This window comes from Lissotriton vulgaris, chromosome 11 (genome assembly GCF_964263255.1).
Source record: "Lissotriton vulgaris chromosome 11, aLisVul1.2, whole genome shotgun sequence".
NCBI lineage: Eukaryota > Metazoa > Chordata > Amphibia > Caudata > Salamandridae > Lissotriton > Lissotriton vulgaris.
In genome coordinates, this window is record NC_141699.1 from 260,940,502 (window position 1) to 260,964,526 (window position 24,025).

At 44.4% G+C, this 24,025-nt stretch overlaps 1 protein-coding gene across 2 annotated transcripts in view; it reads right to left on the minus strand.

The window, feature by feature from the left end:
- Nucleotides 1-3,894: 3,894 nt before the first annotated feature.
- Nucleotides 3,895-24,025, minus strand: part of LOC147679626 (SEC14-like protein 2) — a 501,045-nt gene continuing 480,914 nt past the window's right edge. For both annotated transcript variants that reach the window (XM_086943203.1, XM_086943204.1), the window contains one exon: nt 3,895-10,482. In XM_086943203.1, the coding sequence (XP_086799329.1) occupies nt 10,334-10,482 (149 nt within the window). In that variant the 3' untranslated portion in view covers nt 3,895-10,333. The remainder of the gene's footprint in view (nt 10,483-24,025) is intronic.

Here is a 24,025-nt window from a genome sequence, read left to right on the forward strand (position 1 = left end):
ATAAGGAACCTGCCATTGATGTCTACTTTTAGACGGGCTGGATAAAGCATACTGTATTTCAAGCCGAGATTGCGAAGAGCCGCCTTGACACTGGTGTACTTCCGTTGCGCTTCCTGCACCATCAAAGTGTAGTCCGGAAAAAAGGACAGCTTCTCCTCTGCCACTGTACCTCCCCATCTCCCGTGCAGCCCGGAGGGCAGCATCGCAGTCTCGAAAGTTCATGATCCTGGCGATGATGGGCCGGGGCAGTTGCCCCGTACGTGGTCTAGGCCCCAAGGACCTATGAGCCCTTTCCACCACAAAGCCAGCCGTAAAAGTGTCCTTGCCAAACAATTCGATGAGGAGCTTCTCCACAAAGGTGTCGAACCGGCCAGTGGCAGTTGTCTCCGCCACGCCAAGGATTCGAATATTATTACGCCGGCTCCGCGCTTCTAAGTCCTCATTCTTGATGGCCACGTTCTTAAGAATCTTCTCGACCCGTTCCAGCCTTTTCAGAGCCTTGGAGGACCCGTCTTCCAAATCAGATATTCTGGACTCCGCTAAGTCCAGGCGCCGGTCGTGGGCCTGTACCGTGGAGCCAATGTTAGACAGTTTTTCTCCAGGCTATCAAAGCGAGTGTCCAGTGCCTTAAAGCCAGCACGCATCTCCCCCATCAAGGCGGCCATCATGGATATTGCGTCGCCATTGTCCTGTGCCCCCTGTGCGCCAGGAGCCGCGCCCGGAGGGGGATCAGCGGCAGGTAGTGGAGTTTTATCAAAATTAAGCGTCCTCTGGGCCGGGTCTTTTTTCCCCCATCGCTGTGGACGTGAGGCGGGGCCGCAGACGCAGCGACAGTGGCGGAGAGCAGGGATCAATGGTAGGGCAGGCGGTCGGCGTCAACCTCCACCAGGGCAAGTGTAGTATAAAATGTGCGGCGGGCAAGTGAGTAGGCCTCAGACCAGGGAAGTCAGTGCAATGAAACGTGAGCCAGACATAGGCAGCCCAACGGCGCGCCTCCGGGCCTTCTCCACGTGCAGGTCGTCGCCACCTCAATCGTGGGTGTGCACTGAGGAATCACGGTGTAGCATCACAAGGCAGCGCAGGTGAGTGTAGCACAGAGGCACGGCGGGGCCCTTGAGCAGCGCCGGAGATCTCCCCCAGCCCTCCCGGCAGCCGCGTGACCCGCCCCCTCCGCCTCCCGCAGGCACCACCCCAGATCCGCGCGAGCCCGTAATCTAGGCCCCGGCTCCCATACACAGTCGGGCCGAAGGCCCCAGCCGCAGTCGGGGACCGGGGAACCAGGGAAACGAGGACCGCTCAGCAGCAGCGGCGCCCCCGTCAGCCCAGCGGGGAGTACAACAGAGGGGGAGGGGGTCGCGGCCGCCAAGGCCGAGCGGGACTCGCCCGGCGCTCCAGCGCATTAGGGAAGATGGCGCCGACGCCCGAAGGCCTCAGATCCCCTCCGCCGTGTTCACCGCGTCCGGCCGCTCCCGCGGCTCGGAAATGGCACCTCAGTAGTCCGCAGTCATCCGGAGGCAGGAACCGGCATTTGGTGTGGCCAGGGGCTCCAATTCACATCCCCGCTTGCCGTTTTCGGGCGCCCGCTCGGAGGAGCTTCACTGCGGAGCAGCCATTCCGCTTGCCGCCGTGGCCACGCCCCTTTAGATATCATAAATCGAATTATAAATGCTATTATTTCACATACTATATTTCATATAAGTTATATAATATGCAAGGGTGTAGCCAGTGCATGAGGAAATGGCAAATTATAGTTAATATGGTAAATAATGTCTGCCAGTCTAGCATCTAAGGGAAAACCTAATGTGATTCAAAGAGTTGGGGCAACTTACCCTGAATAACTATTATTTGATCCTCATAGCATTTTATTAAGAAAGGTGATAGATGCACGAAACAGCTAGCTCAGAGACGCATGGTGTGATTCCAGGCAACTTTCTAGGTTATTCAGATTACTTCAGTATTAGATAGATTTAACCGAGGCTGAACTAAGAAACACATCCATGTTAGGTTCTAAAAATCAGAGGTCCACATGTATGAACAGTCTTACCACAGGTTTTGTGCGTAAAGTTAACAAAATGTCTGCACCTGCAGAAAGTAAGTACCAACGTTAAAATTCCTTGCTGCTTTAGTAACCTCCCACTCGCGGATGAAATCCCTAAAGTTATGATTTCTGTCGACTGAGGTGAGTAAACTTCAAAATTAGAGATTGTGGTGTTTGTTACCTCATCCATGGTATGCACGTTTTGTCTTCTTGGCCTAGATCAGGTAAGAGATTGTCAGTGCATTTAGTAAAGGTTCAACGCATGTCACTTTTTCAACACTATTAATGAACATTTAGATGGATTATTTGGAAATGTATCTGGATGGCCTGAAAATAAATCTGGAATAGATTCGTCCGTCCTGGACCAGGCTTGGACAACCCTGTTCTAATACTGAATCTGCCTTTCAGAGGCCATCTTTCTTGTGACTTGCTAGACACTTTCAGAAAATATTTGTTCGGTTTTAGATGAATATTCAAAGGCTGTAATGCCAGAAATTAAGGTGGAAGAAATAACTCTTGTTCCTAAAACTGCAGGGGCTGGGAAACTGGTTAATTTCTCCGACTTGCCAGCACTTTCTTCCTTCTTTTTGACTCTATTTTTTAATGTGTTGCACCTCTTCTTTGCTCTTTTATATTATGCCAATATTAATTTTTATAATTGGGATCTTGAAATTGTTTAATGACTTTTTATTCATGTTTATATGTATGTGCTTTTATGGTGATTTTTAATCATCGAATAAAGAACCCTTGAAATTGACTCTACACTCTTAAAAACTGTGCGTCACATCTTGGATGCTGATCCGAATATTAACGGTTTGCTTGACATGGAGAGTGAAGGTCACCTCAACGGTGAAGTACAACTAAAGTCGAGGTCCTCAACATCAAATGGGACCTCGATGGCGAAAGGTAACTCAACATTCACAAGTTATCAATGTCTAATTTTGTGTGTTTGCACGGTAAACAGGGGCAGTAACAATGCCACTGAGAAACCTGAAGGGATAAAATTGCTTCCAAAAAGTGCTGAGGCAGAGAAACCACCTGCTGGTGACTGGGTTCAAACACCATTCCAGGTGGCTCTTTCTTTTTTCCTTATAAATCCCTGGTAGGACTTCAGGTAAGCCCGCTCTACCGTTTGCCTTCCTTTGTGGGATCTCTTGACTGATGATGTAATCCTCAATACAATGTATGCTAATCAGGAAGACAGACCACACAATATGTTTGATTTGTCATGTTGGGGCGTTTTACAACAACCGGAAGGCCACTCAAAGAGAGGAAACGGCTTAGAGAACAGTTGAGACACTCGGACAAAAAGAGGTAAACTACATTTTCAACCATAACAAATGAAACAGGAGCCAAACACATAGCCGATATCCTCGGATTGCCAATGAAGCGAGCAATCTGCTTTATGTGTGATTTTCCACGAGAAAAGTAAACCCAAAATAATAATATTTATTCAGGGAGCAGAAAAATAAAATTCGTCAAGTGACTACTAGGCCGACGGGCAGACTAGCACATTCTCCTATGTAAAAGATGATGCCAGGTTGCACCCTGCCTGTTTTGTTTTTACATTTTCAAGAACTAATGTGTAATGGTGCTCCACTTTAACTTTAGTTAACATAATGCAACTGAATATTAACTTTTTAGGCATGTTTACCACAAAATTATTTTCAAAAAATGAAATGTTATCATGCGTATATGGAGCGATATTCTCATGTTTAGAAATACACTGTTTGGAATGTGAGACCAAGGTACCTTTTACTTCCAAAATTCCTTCGATCTGGGGGGTAAGTTTGGATTTTTGAGAAAAGAGTATAAAATACCAAGTTGAACTTTAAGCAAGAGAGTAGAAACAGGAAGAGTTTTAAATATTAGTTTATTTTCTATTGATCAGAAACATAAAGAAATCTTTTTATAAATCTAGACATTTATATCGCGGTTCTTATCTTCCCTAGACGACTCTGAGCAGAGAAGGCTGGGTGGCAGAGAGGGCATTCATGAGGCGTGACAGCCGGGGTTTAGTGGTGCCTGTGGCAAGCAGCTGCAGCTTCAGGAACTGCAAATATTCGCGCTAACCTGCCCTTTGAAAATAAAGACCCCCTCACGCCATGCTGTGAATACCCCCACCTGCCATCCTACCTCCAGTATGGGAAAGCCACTAGTGTGGTCCTACTGTCCACACCGGTTAAGAGAGCTGTAAACATTTACCCTTGTAGGCATCACAACTGCTACTACTATAATCAAACGCAACATTGAAATTAACTTATCAGTTTTAAAGTGCTAATTACAGCGTCGCATAAACAATCTGTTAGAAACATCATTACGAATCCCCAAATTCCACCCCAAAAACATTTGAATTTCTTCTGATTCGGGGAAAGAGGGAAATGACTTGCTAAGAAACTTACAATATAACTGATCAGACGTGGACTTGTTCCAATGCCTGGAGGGGCGCAGAAGACACTCAGCCAAGCCACAGGGAACATACCATTGATCGCACACTTAGGCAGGCCACAATCAAAACACTATATGGAACACGTAGGCCTGACACAGGGAACATATCCTGTCGCACATCCAAGCTTGCCATATCTGACATTATCTGACATACCCAGCCATACCACAGAACATTTACAATAGGTCATGCACAAGAATTCCAGTGTACTTTCTGTAAGCGCCTCAAGTATACTTAAAGGTGCACAACCTACAGCACTCCTACAATGAGCACACCACATACGGCACACCCATGCATGCCATATGGCAGTAACATATGGCATACTCAGGTATGCAATGTCGCAAATACCATAAATGTCAGAACCAACCATGCACAAAAAGTTAGTGTGCCAAAGTGTATATACTGTATAACACACCCAAGTATATCATATGGCACACCTCGCTGGGCTACAGGCACACGCCATGTGGCATATCTAGACACAATAGAACATTTATCATGTGGCACTCCAAGGAATTACAGGAAGCACATATTGTATGGCACATCCAAATTAACCACAAACCAAACAGACCACCATACCTTCACATGGGGCATATGGCACTCCTTGGCATGCCATTGAACACATATGCAATGGCACACACGTGCATCAGACAACATGCCATATGACATACCTGGGCATGGCAAAGGACTCATATGAGTTGCAACACACTCATGCCAAAAGATACACACCTCATGGGGGCAGAGTCAGGCACCCACACAGTACACACCCAATGACCTACAAAAATAGTCTAAGACCAGGTTGTTGTAGCCCAACTTCATTATAACGAATCAAGGTTTCCAAATTTGAGATATCTCTCAATATCTATATATGTGTCTCTGGTTTCTACACGTTTTTACTTTTCCTTCTATTTTATATGTCTACACAGTCGTCTATTATTGCAGCACTAGAATGCTCACGGTTGGATGCTTAGCGATATACAGTTCACCGTGGTTTGGTATGGTAATGTATAGAAACTGGCATGTGCTATGCAATCTCTTCTATACAGTATAGCACAGACTTTATAATCGGACAGGTTTTGGTATGTGCTGTATTGCGTGCATATATGTGCTATACAATAAGGTACACTCGTCATATACTGTATAACATTCATACGCTCACCACAAGGCACATGCATTAAAGCCCACCAAGGTATGTGCTAGCCACGGGCTTTATGGCACAGAGAAGTACGCCCAGATACTTTATGATAAGCATTCATGGTGCACTCGGGCATATCGTTGAGCACATTTCATACAGCACACTTAGGCATGCCACAGATGCACACAGAGCATATTACACTCACATTTTTCTGGAGGGAAACTAAAAAAGTGCTGTTGTAAACAATATAAATCAGAGGAAGCTGTGAGGGTGTTGGGACTCCTTGAGTTGTGAAGGAGAGATGCCTCGGTTTTATCATTAGAAATAACAATGCAAATAAACAATGCCTGAACAATGTCTGCCCCCGCTCATTAAAGCAATGTGGCTGGTCATAGCCAAGTCTGAAACAGGAGATGTCGGTTTTCTTGAATGTGCAGTGAGTTTTTGGTTCCTTAAATTTTGAATGTTTGTTCATTTTGTCACAAAACTTTAGTTGAACCTTCTGCGCCTTATGTAATGAAAAAATAGTTAAGACATCAACACCTGGAGAAGCAATGGTTGAATATTCAGCACCATGTGTGATGAAACAATGGTTGATCCTTCAGGACTGTGTGATGAAACAATGGTTTAACCTTCAGCATCATGAGCGATGAAACAATGCTTGAGCTTCAGGATGGTGTAATGAAACAATGATTGAACCTTAACAAAGATGTATTATGAAACAATGGTTAAACTTTCAGCATCATGTGTGATGAAACAACAGTGGAACCTTCAGCAAGATGTGTGATGAATCAACGGTTGAACCCTCCCTCAGCAACATGTGTGATCAAACAATGACTGAGTCTTCAGCGCTATGCATGATAAAACAATAGTTGACCATTTAGAACCAGATTTGGCACATACATTTTTTGGTATGTTTGTCTATCATGTACTATGGTATTTTATGTATCCATGGTGTGTAAAAGCTGTTGCCATGTGCTAATACATGTCTTAGGGTGTCCTATGTATCTATAGTGTTGAGGAGCAAGCTGCCTTGTGCCCTACCATGGAGTTTCCATTGTGCCTGGAAACCCACGGATTATAACAGGGAGCATTGCTTGAGTATGTTGTATATGAGTGGGTTGCAGCAAGCATACCAATGTATTAAAGGTCCAGGACGATTTGTGTTTGTCCATGACTAGTTCTCGATTTCCTGTTTTTTCTCTTTATAAAGTGTCCTTACCATAAAGGGGGGATGTTTGGGTCTATCATGTTCAGTGATAAAATACTCCAGAATTTTGTCTTTTTGTATCCATGTTGTATCATAATTGGATACCCACCAAGTAGCATAATAGCAGAGAATCACCTATAGGGATGCACACCAAATTAATGAATTTCACAAAAACTATAGGGGTAATGCCCATAACAAACCAAAGGCAATGACGAACATAATGCCATGTACACGAAACCCAAGACCAAATTCCAAATGTGCTAAGTAGACATCACAAAGAATCAGTAGTAGTGACCAATCAGGAAAGTCACCTTAAAATAGAAAAACCTTTGATGTCATACAGACGTAATACTCCACGACTAGCCTTTCAGACCTCGTCTTACAAGAAGGCACAAAATCTGGAAACAAAGTTATGTTTCTCACTGGTAGAAATACACTATAGGTGATGGAAATCGCACATAGCATCTGGAGTCACAGAGAATTATATTGGTACCTATCTCTTGTCATAAGAAACACTTTGGTAATCTTTTACAAAATGTTAAGTGCTATTCTACTTGGGTGCATGAATGTGTGCATTTGCTCCCACTCACCATCTGAAGACTGAGCAGTGAGGTCAGAAACAGATACTTCATCTCCTAATTTACAGGTGGAGCGTTGCTTGCGTATGCATTCGTACGGACTAATTCGAATTTGTTAAAGATTGTTTAAGGGCAGGATTGTATCATCTTCCCCGTTCACCTGATGAATCCAAAGCTGTTTGCCAGTCTGGTATGCTGAAACATCAACTATAGCTTCTGGGATAATTACGCATTCAATGATTTAACTGCATGTCAACTTAATTCACATATTTACTACCATCAATAGTTATCTGGAAGCTGCCTTTTTCAACAGGTTGCTATGGACTTTGATAATTTGGTATTGATTTTGTGTATTTTTTTATTACTGGTGTAGTATTTACTATTGTCTATTACAGGTAATAAATACATTGTTTTATTCTGTGATAATCTGCTTTATGATTTCCTTGTCATGTTTTTGGGGTCTGCATGATGTACATTTTACACTGATGTTCCTCTTTGGTCAGTACCACTAAGTCACTGTGATGAATACTTTCCCGCTGTGGGGTTTTGCCTAAAGTTCCGTACACAAAGGGCACCAATATATTTTATGATACTCAAAAGGTAAGACTTCTAAAAAGTTTAAAATGTTTTTACAAACAACTCATCTCCTACAGGTATAGGCACAAAGAAGGAACTCCACAGGACAATAAAGAGATGCACTTTTCAGTCACTCTGGCACACTGGTCCTCTCATTCGCAATGTGTCCTCTTCCCTCAAACATAGGGGGGCTCTGCCCTCCTACTATCCCCTTCACTTATTTCCACACACAAAAAAGCATGTCCTCTGTCCCTTCACTTGCAGAGGGCGTTGGATATGGATGACTGTGATCAATTTCGCTGTTTTTGCTAGTCTGACTGGCAGAATAGATCCTCAAGTGGTCACATCAGCATCAATTCTAATCCTCAGTTTGCAGCTGGAATGGCTAAAATAGGCATGGGCTAGGCCTATACAACATGGAGCAATTATACAAAATATTAGCGCTTCTCCTTAACAATGCACCTACCTTCCCCTACCTCCTCACATGCTACTAACTCTTCCATTGCAGTTGTTCTACTTCACAGATGGGTGTAAACTAAAGCCAAACTCAAGCCAGCAATAAAATAATAAGTGAAATTCAGACTCTTTTATGTCTTTTCCTCAGTCTCTTTCACTGACGCCCTTCAGCAGATTACACTCTTACAAGCTTGGATTGGTGAGGTAGAAACCACACCCCGAACTAGAAAAAATGAGATTGTAGTCTCCAGGTGGCCAAGTGCAGAATCCAAACTTCAATGGTTGCAAAAGATCTGAGGAAGATTGTTGGCGTTTTACAGGTGAAGCAGCAGCGTACCGACTTGAGATGGTCTGTGAATGTTCATGTTTCACCAAATCAAAAGTCTCTTAACAACCAGAGGGGCAGCTTAGAACCTGGATGTGTGCTGAATTAACAGGGCCAGGTGATGGTCCAAAATCTTAGTTACAGCGGCGCTGAAACCTTATGATGTCCTAAACAAGCTTTTTGTCTTACCAAAGTCGCACAAAGCATTGCCTCATGAGAGGCAAACTCTTGTTGTATAATCTGTTCTTGGACAATGGAGAACAAAACTACTCCTGAAAAAGAAGTGGGGCATTACAATGTATCGGACAGGATGCTGTGGGAGGAAAGAGATGGTCTGGGATGAGAGAGACCCTGAGAACAAAGTAAAGGGAATGAAAGATCTAAAAATATTTGGGTCTATGAGAGAGAGTGGGAAGGAAAAACAAAGCGGTGTGAATGAGAGTCATAGAATAGCAGCAAGCACGAGAGCAAGATCATCACGAGAAGCCCGACTAGTGGAGCCGTGTCAGTGATAGCAGGGCAGAGCGCGAGGGATAGGGCAGAAAAAGCAAATATGAATGAGTGCACAAGAAAGGATGGTGGTGATGAGAGAATGTGCGCCCAGGAGGGCAGTGAAACAATCCAGCATAGCAGAGCAGTGTGAGGGAGTGACCCAAAGAATAGTAACATGATAGGAATAGGAGAGGTCGTGGAAAACACAGTCCAGCTGGTGAGAAGCAAAAACCCAGAAATTCAGAGCTCTAGGAGCGGGAAATTGTTGGAGGAGAGTGGCGAGAGTGAGGTGACGGGAACACAGCAATAGCAAATGAGGGGGCTACAAGCGCTGAGGGTTATGAATGAAAGAGACCTCACAGAATTGAACAGTGGGAATCAGGAGTGGAAAGCTGAAAGGGGGAATGTTAAGAGCTTTGAAGAGCTGAAAGGTAAGAATAAGAGGGGCTTATGTGTAATGTGTGGGAATGGCAGAGACATTTGAGGGCTGTGAGGTGGCAACAGAAGAAATTTGGAAGAGCGGAGCAAACTGGTGGGCTGACATGTTGGAATGAGAGGGATCCCGGGGAGCTGAGAGGGAATCGGTTAACTTGACAGTAAGAATAAGAGAAGTACGTTTGAGCTGATCGGTTGCAACCTAAGAGAGCTGCAGTGTGTTCATGGAAGAAGCCTGGGAGATATTAGCAGTGGTAATGGCAGAGGCATTAGAGACCTGAAGGGTGGGAACAAGTGAGGCCCAGAAGAGCTGAGCAGTGAAAACGGGAGAAGACTGGGAGGGAAGAGTGGTGGGAATGGAAGAGGCCTCTGAACGCTGAGCAGTAGGCATTAAAGAGGCCTTGTGGTGCTGAGTGATGGTAATAAGAGAGGCTTGGCTGAGAATGAGAGCGCTCACAAAAGTCACAGACTGTAATGGAAGCAGACCAGAAGGACCTTGGGGTAAACATGAAAGACACTCAGGAAGGTTGATTGACAGGAATGAGCAATCGCTAGAGCTCCAGAGGCGGAGAATTTCAGAAGACCAGAGGGGCAAGATCTTGGAGACCCCCTGCCGAGACACACAGGCCAGAGGTTCATTTAGGATTAATCAGTAAAGCTGATGGCCCTTTCCAACTGGTTTCCTAGGTTTTGGATGCTGGCCTCGGAGCCTCGGTCTGGTAACAGCACCTCTACGGTGTAGCTTATCTTCTTGGAGTATAGGTAGCTGTAGGTGTTGTCAAAACGTAGGACATCTGCAATAAAACACAGAATAATAAGAAACAGACACTAGGTGATCCCCATGTGCTTATCAACCCTCATTTACCGTACTTTATGGGTCATTTCTCTCCACTCACACATTTAGCCTTCCCAACAGACCAAAGCTTGCCTTTAAACTCCCTGATACCCAATATCATAATTTGACTTTCACTGAGTCATTGTTACAATCTGCATTCTCCTTGAACTCAATCTCATTACATTGCCTCTTTAGAAAAATATCACCACCTACCTGCCCTACCCAGATTTAGTCTTTATATTTGTCTTCAGACAAACCCTCACCACCTGCTTCCTTCTCAGTGCCAATCTCATCATGTCTCCTCCTAGGTCAACTTTCATCCACAGGCCTCCTCCTCCTCGCAAGCTGATCTCACTCACCTGCCTCTTCTTAATAGCTAATCATGTCACATTTCTCCTCTGTAGCCATTATACCCCATCTTTGCTTGCATTATGTAGCCTGAGACATCCAAAGCCTTAACTGCTGCATAGCTGTATAAACAATACATCATTTCTCTTTTAACTTGTAGCTGTGAAATCCAGCTTACATTCGTAATTGAGAACTAAGTGGCTATACACATCTTTGTTTTAGTGTGATAAGAGGAGCACTCACAATTTTATTCTTTACTTGAATTGTTAATTTCAATTTATGCAGTTTAACAAAGCGTGCAGCTGAGGTAGCACGTCTGTCCTACAACGTGCCTAACTATAGACAACCTTATCTTAAGTGTATAGACACTTAACCTTAGCGCACTGTTGCTGTATAGCGGAACCCGTTAAAAATTGTTTAGACACACTTCAATGCGTTTTCAAAATTTTTAGTGTTTTTTTTAAATTGAGTATTTTCAAAGCATTATAATTTTTCACAGCATTATAATTTTACACGTAACACAATTTTGTCATTTGTCAAACAAAACACGTTTTTTCTAACAAAACATTTCAAAACTTCAAAATCAGTTTCTTATAACATGTTGTCTGTATATGCCCAATGCATTTCGAGCTGTGTGCAGCTCTTCTTCGGGGGCCTGAAAAGATAAAATATAAAATGCAATACAGTCACTCGTGTGTTTTCAGGTACGAGAAAAGGTACTTAAATAAAGTGTAGAAAGAGCGATACCGTGGAAAGAACGATACCGCATTATCAACTAAAACCTTCACCAACACCTCAGTGCATAAGTGAAAATAATGCCAGAACAAAAACTTACTACAGTCACGCTCCGCTGGAGCTATATCCTTCTGTGAAGATAAAGCACACCACCAAACCAATGTATCCCACCTCATCACTGAATGGGGATCTGAAAACATGAACAAGGGCTCAAGAAACTAACAACTCTTCCCTTACCTTGGACACCACCAGTGTTCAAGTTACACTTCCGTGTACCCAACGCTTCAATTATACTGTCTGAAAATAACGGAGAGACCATAACCAGTCAGTCGGGAAAAATAACCCTGCCAAATACCATAAACACAACTGCAGCAACGCTGCATGCTCACCTTTGTATTCCAACTCGACGTGTTTACCGAACAGCTCTCTGGCGCTCTCACAATCACTACACTCTGGGACACCGTGAATGAACGGAACCTAGCCACACCGGCTCCTATACACGGCAGTCTATCACCGACATAGAAAGCGGACTCCTAACTCTTACTTGATAATAATAACCCGCGCCATCTTGGAATGGTAAAAATAAAGGCTGACAAACGTGAATAAAGAAAAGTGAAAAGAAAAATTAAAAAGAAATGTATCGTTCTTTCCACGGTATCGCTCTTTCTACACTTTATTTAAGTACCTTTTCTTGTACCTGAAAACACACGAGTGACTGTATTGCATTTTATATTTTATCTTTTCAGGCCCCCGAAGAAGAGCTGCACACAGCTCGAAATGCATTGGGCATATACAGACAACATGTTATAAGAAACTGATTTTGAAGTTTTGAAATGTTTTGTTAGAAAAAACGTGTTTTGTTTGACAAATGACAAAATTGTGTTACGTGTAAAATTATAATGCTGTGAAAAATTATAATGCTTTGAAAATACTCAATTTAAAAAAACACTAAAAATTTTGAAAACGCATTGAAGTGTGTCTAAACAATTTTTAGCGGGTTCCGCTATACAGCAACAGTGCGCTAAGGTTAAGTGTCTATAAGCTTAAGATAAGGTTGTATACACATCTTTGTACCATAGAGATAAATGCAACACAGCTTTACCATGCCTCTGCATGACTTGTCTACATAATTTTTTTTTTGGGGGGGGGGGGGGGTGTTATATAGCGTGAACTAGACCCGAAGATATCAGAACGCTGTACATGAGCACCAGTTGAATTACAGATGGACACATTCATTTTTGTCAGACCCGGGGAGATTACGTGATTTGCCCAGAATCACAGGATGCTGAGCGTCCCTGCCGAGACTCGAACCAGGTTCTCCAGCTTCGAGGACAACCACCCTAGTCGTTAGGTCACATCCTTACCCTTCTTTCAGCTCTAATAGGGAGGAAGAGGACTAGCTACTCTCTTGCTAACTCGACATCACTTGCATCCTGTCTACTTTATTTTCTATGTTCTTGACTTGCTGCCAACAGTTTGGCTGTTTCTCCATTCTCCTCTGCCTGGGGCTGTATTCAGTGGTCCTTCCTACATTTTTACTTGACTTCCACTTGATCCTCTTGCATACTGGTCCCGGACGCTACCGATTTTTCTAGTTTTTTGCCCAGCTGCATACCGTTTTTTTAAATACCGGTTTACATTCCCCAATTCCTCTTCTCTGACATTCAATGCCCGTTAACAAGTTCCCACAAAGGTAAACTCCTGTGGTGGCTGCTGCCTGCTGCTCAGTGCAAATATGTAACACTTACGTCTGTTGAGTCTAGATGAGCTGCCCATTCATACTCTGGGGTGGCTGTCTTCCACAGCACAATCTCATTCTGTGAATATCATGTTGATGTGCTTTGGAGTTTGTACATCATTGTAGTATTGTCCGTATGAACCAACAGGGAGTTTGTGTTTATCGCAGGAAGGAAGGACTTCAGTGCTAGGTGCACCACTATCAGTTCTACAAGATTGATATGGTAAGATGCTTCTTTGTCTGACCATACTCACCGAGTCTGTAAATGGCCCATATGAGCACTCCATCCTCGGAGGAAAGCATCTGTGACAAGAGTTTGGGTCGGGAGATCATGATGGAAGGAAATCCCCAACTTTATATCTTTTGCCTTGGGAGAGACAGGAGTGCAGGCTGCGACAGAGTTAGTTTCTGTTCCCAGCTGTTTGAGGACTACTTTCACTGACGCTCCAGACACTGTTCCCACGGTGTCATGTAAAGTCTGGCATTGGGAACTATGCAAGATGTCATTGACCCCAGTAGGGGCGATATCCGTCGAGCTGAAGGATGATGAGTTTGCAACAGAGTGAGACACTTCAGACGGATAGATGACAGTATATCCTCCAAAGGATACACTTTTGTTGACTGGGAATCCAGAATAGCAACCATATAAGAGTACTATTAATTTGTTTATGTTAACCTGAAGACCGAGAAGTGAGAATGCATCCAGACAAATTTGGAAATGCTTCAGAGTAGTTTTTGAGGATGAACTCTTTATTAATTTAAATTTAATTACATTTACTTAGTTTATAAAGCGCGTCCTCTACCTCAAACAGAGGTGTCCCGGCGCTATAGGAGGGTAAGCAGTGAGAGAGAGGGTTACCAGGGATCTAGCTCTGGCTAAATAGCCAGGTCTTCAGTGGTTTTCTGAACTCCATTTCAGATTGAATCAGACATATTTTGATAGGTAAAGAATTCCTTAGTCTGGTCATTACCACTGTGAATGCTCTACCACCGATTATTATTATTATTATTTCACCAGTCTGTGGGTTTACCATGGTGAATGAGAAAGGAACTAGATAGTGATCTGTCCAGACCATTTCTTGCGGTGTCTCGACAACCAAGGACGGGAGATTCGAAAATATTAAATCTAGAGTATTGCCCGCACAGTGGGTAGGGGCTTTTAAATGTTGGGATAGATTTACCCCATTGAGTGGCTTTATTAGCTGAGAGGCATGAGTACAACCAGGGTCCATAATATGTAGATTAAAATCTCCTAAGGCCATGTAGTTGGCGTACTGTAGTGATTTTTGGGAAATGAAGTTGCATAAATCTGGTATTAGGCTGAGGGAAACATCTGGGGGTGATAAATCAATAGTCCTGCGAAGGAGGCCCTGGGTCCACTATTGATACAAAAATGCAAACCTTCAATCAGGCCCAGGCTTTGTAGCTCTGAAGTGGAGATCTCCCAAGAGTCCCTCACAATAATGGCTACCGTGCCTCCTCTTTTATTGCCTGTTCTATTAGCACAACAAACGTTAACGCCTGGTGGAATGGATGGCTAGAGCTGGTTTAGAGTTCTCCTTTAGCCAAGTTTCGGTCAAAAACATCACATCCCAAACATTGTTGGACAGCGATAACCATATGTCATCTGCATGCTTGGGCAGTGACCTACAGTTGATAAGGCAGGCTCTTACTCTGTCTCCTGGTTTCCTTAGCCCCAGGTCATGAGAACGTGCTCTCTTATTTCCTGGGATCACCCCTGTGTTTCCTAGGACAAAATGACAGCCTTCACAGAAATGTGGAAGTATGGCACTCGCCACATCAAAATCATGGCCTACTGGGCATAAGTTCCCCCTTAAACTCAAAAGGGAGTCTTGTGTCCAGGTAGAGTTTCTATCGATGTTAAAAGGGGCAGCATGGCTGGTGCTGGCCTTTGGCGCGCTGGTGGCGTGGCTGCTGTGCGCCCGTGCACACATGTGGATTAAATAGTGTGTATACCCGGAAACGAGACAAGCCTGGGGGTAAAGCAGAGTCCCTCCTTACAACAACAGGAAGTGTCGCGCCAGACCAGGGACCGGTAAAGTACAAAGTGCAATGTGCCAAAAATACGTATTTCCACAGTTTTTAAACTCAGTAGTAATCTTAAAAACAATTCAATAAACTAATGATATAGCAACTTTTGAAATTAGCCCCTCTGCGCGCTGCTTACAGTCCGCTGCGTGTCTGTGCACACATGTGGATTAAATAGTGTGTATACCCGGAAATAAGGCAAGCTTGGGGGTGGAGCTGCATCCCTCTGTACAAAGACAGGAAGTGTTGCGCCCGACTAGTGGAGAAGCGTGGCTCAGTGGTTAGAGGCGGCAGACCCGGAAGCTGAGATCGGCCGTGGACCAGGGTTCGATTCCCCGCCTCGGCGGGTCTCGGGCTCAAAAAATTCCATGGAGTCGAGAATTCTCGCTCCGGTGCCTACTCGACTCACGGGGTCACACTCTGCGACTCTGGGCAATAGCTTGCTTAATCTCCACTACGGCCCCTCGCGGCGGGATGCCTGGCTTTCGCCTTGTGGATACCCGGCCGGGATATCTCACAGGGGAATACCAGGACGGGTTCCCTAAGCAAGCGCCTTGGGACCCCTGGGTTAAAGTGCGCTATATAAAACGAAACACATAAACATAAACTGGGGACCCATAAAGTATAATGTGCCTAATATAAGTTTTTCACAGTTTTAAAAATCAGTAGTAATCCTAAAAACAATTCAATAAACTAACAATCTGGCAACTTTTAAAATTATCCCCTGTGCGCGTTGCGCACAGTCCGCTAGTCGTCTAGATAGGGATAGATGAATAGATTTTACTTTCTTAGATGTGTTGCCACGTTAGCCATGCATTTTGAAAAGGTCATTAGAACCAACTTTAGCCAGAACTGTGAATTGAAGTTGCTTGGAGCCTGCTATGAATTGTAAGAAATTCGATGTTTCTGTATGATTGGTATGTGGACATAGGTATCTTGATGGTCTATAGCACAAATTCAGTCTCATTGTTGTACCTGGGAATATATCTGGTGTAGTGCCAGCATCCAGATTTTTTTTGTATACTTTTGTATAAATTGTATTTATTTGTTGAGATTTCCTATGTCTAACATGGGCCTGAATTCTTGTTTGGGTCCTTTCTTCTGAACCAGGTATTACCAGTAGTAAACCTCCTATCCTTTCTGATAGTGTGGAACCTCCTTCACAGTGTTCTTCTCAGCAATGTGTTGACCCCCTATTGCAACAGATCTATCTCATAGTCTGATGGTTTGGTTGGTGGTATTGAAAAAGGAGGGGGATCTGAAACGTAGAGAATATTTATTCTGCACAATATACAAGACCCATTTGTCTTTGGATGTTTGGAGGCACGCTTAGACGTAGTTGCTTGCACTTCCTCCTACTTGAGTAAGCAAGAGAGAATGGGGAAATCATTGTTGTGCAGGTGGTTTACCTGTGGAAGCAGTTTGTGGTTGCTGGAGACTTCCTCTTCCTCTGGAAGATTTCCTGTTGTGGTATGGTTGTCTTGGTTTTTGCTGGTGCAACCAATGAGGGGTTTGAACCGTATGAGGGTTCTGTATCGCCTTCTGAATGCCTTCCTCTTTTCCAGGCCAACTGCTTTTGAAGTATCCATTTCAGACTTAATTCTTGCATCATCTGCATGAGAGCCAAATAATGTTGAGCCTGAGAATGGCAAATTAGCAATCCTCTGTGATGCTTCCGCTTTTAGGCCAGGCAGCCTCAGCCAAGAGTTGGGTCTAAGAGAGATGCCATGGCAGTTCTCATGCGCTGCCAAGTCTGACGTATCTGCCGCTGCCCCAATGATTTGATTCCAGACTAGCATTCTGTCATTAAAAAGACTTCTTGGAAGTCTTGTCTATTTTCCTTTGGGAGTTTGTCTGAATATTTTTGTAAAGACTCCCACAGGGAACAATCATATGTTCCCAAGAGACCTGTCGCACTTGCTGCCTTCAAGATTGTTGCAGATGTTCTGCACATTTTCTACCCAAGAAGTCCATCCTTTTGCTCCATTTCTATGGTGGGGTAGTAGAAGTTGGAGCAACCATATACGTTTTTTTAGCTGCAGCTACAATCACCTAATCCTGAGTAGGACCTTGCCTTAATAAAAGAGAATCTTCATCTGGTGGTTTGTACTTCTTTGGAATTCAGAAACAAACTGACCTAATCGATTCAGGCACCAGGTACAGCTGCATTTCTGGTTTTAAAAGATCTGGGAACAAAGGTAGGAGAGGTCTAGAAGAGGTTCTTTGGTGTAAAGTCTAAAAAATGACTGAAGTTGATGTAGTCATTATGGGCATTGTGAAGTTACATTTTGTAGCCCCTCTCTCGAACACATTTATTAAAAGTGGGGAAATCATCAACTGGAGAGACTCTAGCTGGAGAAGTGTCAATTAGGGTTAGTGTTTAATCCCTTATAGAAGACGGTGAGGTAGTTTGAGGGTGAATATCTCCAATAGTGAGATTGAGACCTCGCCAATCTTCTACCTGATTGTCTTTAGTGAGAAGAGGCAGACCTTGCAGTACATGGTTTTCTAGAACTAGTTCTAGATCAATTATGATGTTTTCTCCTCTGTGATCTCAGTCTTCTTGGGGGGAGGAGGGTGGCAGGTTTCTATCTGACTGTTGACGGAGCAGACTAGGCTTTTCTTAACAGCCTTACAGATGAGACTGGCCCAGGAGACAGCTAGATGGACCGGCTGTCTCTGGCGCATTACTAGAAGTTGAATATGTTTGAGAATAACCTGAAGCAGCAGTAACCCCTCTCCGGTTACTTATGTCTTGCAACCATCTTGGTGACAAGTGGAGTGAATGAGCTCAAGATCTTGATGTCACAGATGTTGGTCTTGACTGACACTGGGTTTGATGTGACGCTTAAGTCTTTGACGTTGATGGAGGTTGCCTCAACAATAGCGGCTTTGCCACTGGTGGCGGTGTCTTTGCTGTCAATGCTGAATGCTTCCAAGTAGACTTTGGTGGTGTCTTCGGTGTCGATGGTAGTGGTTTCAAGGTCCAAGGAGGAGTTTTCAACATCGACACTTGCCTTGATGTCGATCGACTGTGGTCCCTTGACCTCGAATGGGGCCTCAAAGTTGACTACGATAGAGTACCAGAGGTAGGTAGATTCTTCGACGTTACGATCCTCGAAGTCATACTCCTCGACCTCGATCGGGAACAATGTCTCTCCCCTTGATGCCTTTTCTCCTTGGATCTGTCTCTAGGCACCTCCTTGGAGCAGGAGGAGAGCACTCTGGTGGAAGGCTGACCTTGACCAAGGCTTCTTCTGGAACCAGTATTTTTCTCCTGCTATTTTTCCTGAGATCCATGCTGTCTAATTTTTAGGTCAAGGACTGCGTCGCACTGCGTAGCAGTGTGGGTAGAGCTCTGAGATTTAATGTTTCTTAGTTAGGGGGCTTGAACCCGCCCCTCTTCTCCATTGGCTGACCTCGTAAATGCTGGCCAGCCATTGGAGGAGAGGGGCGCCACTCCCTTTAAGCCCCGTCTTTTTCGGATTCGGGGCGAGTTTTTCTCTTCTTTCTTGTTTTCGTTCTCTCCTCTTCCCATTGGCTGGAATTTTACCTTCCAGCCAATGGGAAGAGGAGAGAACGAAAACTACGCCCCAGAATCGGAAAATGTTGGCGCTTTGCTGAAGCCATTTCAGCCCGACCACCGCCGGAAGAAGTCATCCTCAGGTGAGTGCTTGCTGTCCTGCCCCCCATCGTTCGTGCTTGCTGTCCTGCCCCCCTCGTTGTTCGTGCTTGTTTAGGACTTGTGCACTGTCGCACTGAACATCCAAAGACCGAATTCATGCTAATTATGAGCGTTAACATTGCGTGCAGACTTGCTTCCTGGTTCGTCTGCCCCTCGATGGGAAACTGGCAGTTGTGCTACTGCATTGACATTATATTTATGAAGAGCTAGGCGGGGAGGGCGCCGTCCGCAGGCGCGGCAGCTCTGGCCGCAATAAATCCTCCCCTCTGCCTAATGATGGTAGCGGCTTAAGGAACGTCCGTCGACACGGTACATTACACCTCGGCCTGTAATCATGCAGCAGAAGGCAGCCTCTGACGGTGCGCCCACATGGAAATTAGCAGCGGATTTATAAGGAAGAGGCGGCCTTCCTACCACATCAAGATGTTGTGCCAAAAATAATACGCCAGTCTCACTGCACCAGGGGCATTATTCTTTGCGAAGATTGTGCTCTTCAAGGAGCCTTCACTAGAAATGTCTTCAGGGGAGAGAAGGGGCTCAGAAACAAATCAGCAACCGGCAGCTTTTCATCGCAGTCAGCGGCCTGGAATCGGAACTCACGCAGTCTGCCCCAGTGTCAAATCCGCTCTCTGGAGCCGGGCCCACGCGTGTGTAGGCTGTCCGTCCTTTGTGGTCAGAGTTCCGGTGACACAGTGTTCCGGTCCTGGGCGTTTATTTTGCAAATCAGTGTTTTCAGGTGTGTTATTTCAATTATATAATCAGCTGTAATGAACTACAATTCCCAGAAAGCATTATGTTTGTAAACTAAACCCTAAGGTTAAAGCACTATATCTTTGAGCCATTGGGTAACCTTACCCAGAAGCCCCTTTTGTGTCTGTCATTACCAAAACAGTAGGGCCCATTATTATCCTTTGTCCTGGCCCTGATCATAGTTAATTATTGTAATCTACCTCTCCCTAGAGTTGGGCCACCGAGCAGGGCCTTCCCTTGTGGCTGTCCCAAAACAGTAGGGCCCATCATTATCCTTTGTCCTGGCCCTGATCATAGTTAATTCTTGTAATCTACCTCTCCCTAGAGTTGGGCCACCAAGAAGGGCCTTCCCTTGTGGCTGGTTTATCGTCAGAGCTGAGACCTTCTTTTGTGTTCAGTTGCCTCCCGAGCTGGGGCAGCCTTTACTATATGTACATAGCTAGAGCTCGGCTAATCCTTGTGGTCTGCCTCTCTCAAGAGCTCTCTCCTCGATTCCCCCTTCTTCCTACAAGTCAACACGTTCCCCTGTTCTCTACTCACTGGCAGCCGAGAGGGGGCGCCTGTCCAGGTTCGACCATTCCTGGAGGACGAGACTGACCTGCAGCTTTGGTACTGGAGCTAAGGGCGCCTCATCAACCTCCACTCTGGGCAGGCATTGGAGGTGCAGAGTAAAGGCTCTGCTGTGCTTGCTCTCCTGCCCTGCCCCTCGCTGTGCTTGCTGCCCTGCCCCCTCGCTGTGCTTGCACCCCTGCCCCCTCGCTGTGCTTGCTCCCCTGCCCCCTCGCTGTGCTTGCTCCCCTGCCCCCTCGCTGTGCTTGCTCCCCTGCCCCCTTGCTGTGCTTGCTCTCCTGCCCCCTGGCTGTGCTTGCTCTCCTGCCACCTGGCTGTGCTTGCTCTCCTGCCCCAGCCCCATCGTTGCTTGTGCTTGCTCTCCTGCCCCTGCCCCTCGTTGCTTGGGCTTGCTCTCCTGCCACTGCCCCCTCGCTGTGCCTGCTTCCCTACCCTTTCGCTGTGCTTGCTACCCTGCCCCCTCGTTCGTTGTGCTTGCTCTCCTGCCCCTGCCCCCTGTGTGTGGGTGCTAATGCAATAGGTCTCGCATATGCAAACGATTAAGCTATTGGCAATGTAAATGACAATGCCATTTATTTATTTTATTTTATTTTTTTTAACAATTTTTTATTGAAGTTCTTTGGATCATAAGGTCTGAATAAATACAGAAACAATATCAAAGTCAAAGCATAAATTAAAACATGAATACATTCAAATACAGAAAGGGCTACGTTTTCAACATAAATACAATAGTCCAGAATTACTCAAAATACGATCTCCAAATTTTTTCAAACTTCCTCATCCCTCCTATTCGTTGTGCATATAAAGATTCACTTCTTCTAACATTCTTCATTTTTTGCAACCATGCGTGAAACAGAGGGACCTGAATTGATCTCGAATTTTGCAATATTAACGACCTTACTACTGCCATTACAATATACAGCAATTTATCCGTTTGATCAACAAATTCAAGCTCGGAATCGTATCCCTACAGCATTAATTTCACATTATACGAAATCTGAATCTCACAGTCAGTTTGCAGAAATCTAAAAATCTCATGCCAAAAGGGTACAATTTTAGAGCAATAGACTATGATGTGAGACCAATTAGCAGGGGCGAATTGCTGACATCTAAAACAATTAGCAGATGTATTAACGTACAATGCCATTTATGTATGATTTAAAAAATAAAAAAAATGTCATGAGCAATGCCAATAGCTCTACCTTTAATAATGAAGAGACCATTGCATCGGAAATGCTTGTTTTCTCTGTCACTTAGTGTTCTTTAGAGGTTTTTACAGTGTCTGCATGAACTACGATGGTGATCTTTAAGGTAGTGGATACAGACCCTGTTTGGATCTATCTGTTTGAGCCATCTTCTTTCCACAGGAAGGGCACTTCACAAAAAGTGAAGGCATTCTGACAGAAAAATCACGTCTTTTAGTCAGAAAAAATGCAGTAAATTACTCTAATCCTGAAAGGATGTTGAGTAAAAACCTCAAAACAAGTTTTAAACAAGAATGTCTTTGGATATTTTTAAAAAAAGGCAGAGATCAATGCCCCAGGATCCCGTTTCCAGGAGCTGGTAACATGAACTGACCTGTCACCTGTAGTGCATGATGGGATACTGTAGGTACTGCAATGTCCCTCAAGGCACAATCCCAGTTATATTAGCTGAACGTATTCCTTGCAGCCTATTGACTAATTGTGTCTTTCATTTCCTTTTCAAGAAAGGTTTGTGAAAGATTTACTGTGTTCACTTATACTTTACACTGACATAAATTAAATGTTTCTTTTTTTAAATGAAAATAAAATGTGGACTTCTTGTATGTATAAATACACGTGTTTTATAAGTGTTCAGGGATCCCACTGCATGGGCATTAGTGCTTATGAGTATTGATGAGAATCGCCTGGAAGAGAAATACACCTTTTGAGGCTGGAATGTCTTGAAGAATACTATCCACGTGGTTCTAACTCTTCAGTTAACAAAAGGTGCCAGAAAATAGACCAAAACATCTTGTCATTCAATTCTACATTTGATGGGCTACTGAGATTTTTTTCAGGCACTGAAAAGCAAAGTGTAGTAGCTGGAAAAGCCTGTTCAGCCCCACCTGAAAGTAGGAAAAAGCTTCAAAACAACATGAAGGATGTGCAAGAGGTCTTGGAAAATATGGCCCAGCCTTATGTTGGATATTCCACAAGGATATGTAAACTTCGACCTATGACTCTTTCTGTCTGCTTGGATGGCAGTAGAATTGTGGATACCTGTGGAGGACCTGTTTTCAGCAATAAGGAGATGCTTCTGCCTCAATACTGCTAATCCTTCAACAGAGATAAAGGCATCAGGTCTGACATTAAAACAGAAGTAAAGCAGCAAGAAGTAGAGTGAATAATTCTTTTGAACGCAGCCAGTCCTGTTTATTTTTTCACAACATTTCCAAGATAATGGAGAAAAAGAAGAGAGCGCTCAAGCTACTTCATTGTGAATTTGAAGCAACAGACATCCAGTTGAGAATTTTCCTCCCCACAAGGCTTGATGTAGACCCATTGGTTAAAAGGACTGTTTTAGAGTTGACTGGACAACTGTGGTCTCTTGGACTCATTGCAGTGGATGACGCCTCCCTTGTTGTAGAACATCTACTTAGTCAACCTTTATATGAAGCATCTTGCCTCATCATGAGCTCTGCGATGTGCATGGGACTGAAAGAGGCGAAAGAGCTTAGAGGCCCATTCCCACTCTCTATTGACCTCACTGTGTTTGATGGCTTGAGAGGTGAACTTTGGGTATTATTGCCTACTGTCGGAACCACGATTCCTCCATATGGTACTGTAATTGAATTATTCAACTTAGGTTCTCTTCTTGACCTCTAGGCGTTCTCTGCCCTTCTTCAATCCCACCTGCTGTGGTTATCCTCTTACCTTTCCCCTTCTCTTTTTCTCATCTTTTCTTTTTTATGATTTCTCTCCCTCTTTCAAGCTGGAGCCCTTCAGAACCTCTAGCAATGGTCACACAGGTTGCTCTTGGGCTTGAGGGTAGCTGTGTCTAGATAGATGTTGTATGAAAGTGCCATTTTTGAAATGGTTAGCCCCTACTTTTTGACTGGAAAATTATGTGATTTCGACTGAAAGTGCATTGGGTCCCTGCTAACTGAGTCCCAGTGCCAGAGCTTTTCCCCAAAACTGTACCACAATTGGCACAACTTCAGCAACTCCTATAAGTCCCTAGTAAACGGTACTCCTGGTACCTAGGACATTGGGACTGAAGAGGGTACATTAGGGCTGCAGCACCAATTGTGTCACCCTGGGGATCCCTCACCAAAATCATGCAAATTGCTATTGCAGGCTGTGTGTCTTAGTGCAGCGAAACTGAAGAATCGACATGGCACACAGCCTTGTGTGTCATGCCCACTGATACTGCAGGAGGTATAGGTAAATCACCCCTACGGCAAGTTGCACTACATGCCCTGTGTGTACATATCTGTATGAGCAGATATGCCCCTACAGTATCTAAGACCATTCTTGGATATTGAAAGTGTACAAGGAAGCCATATAGGGACCATGGGCTGGACACCCATCATTCCGAGTTGCCCAGGATCATGATGGCTTCACTGCACCCAGGGATGTCTGGTACCAAACATCTCATATTAAT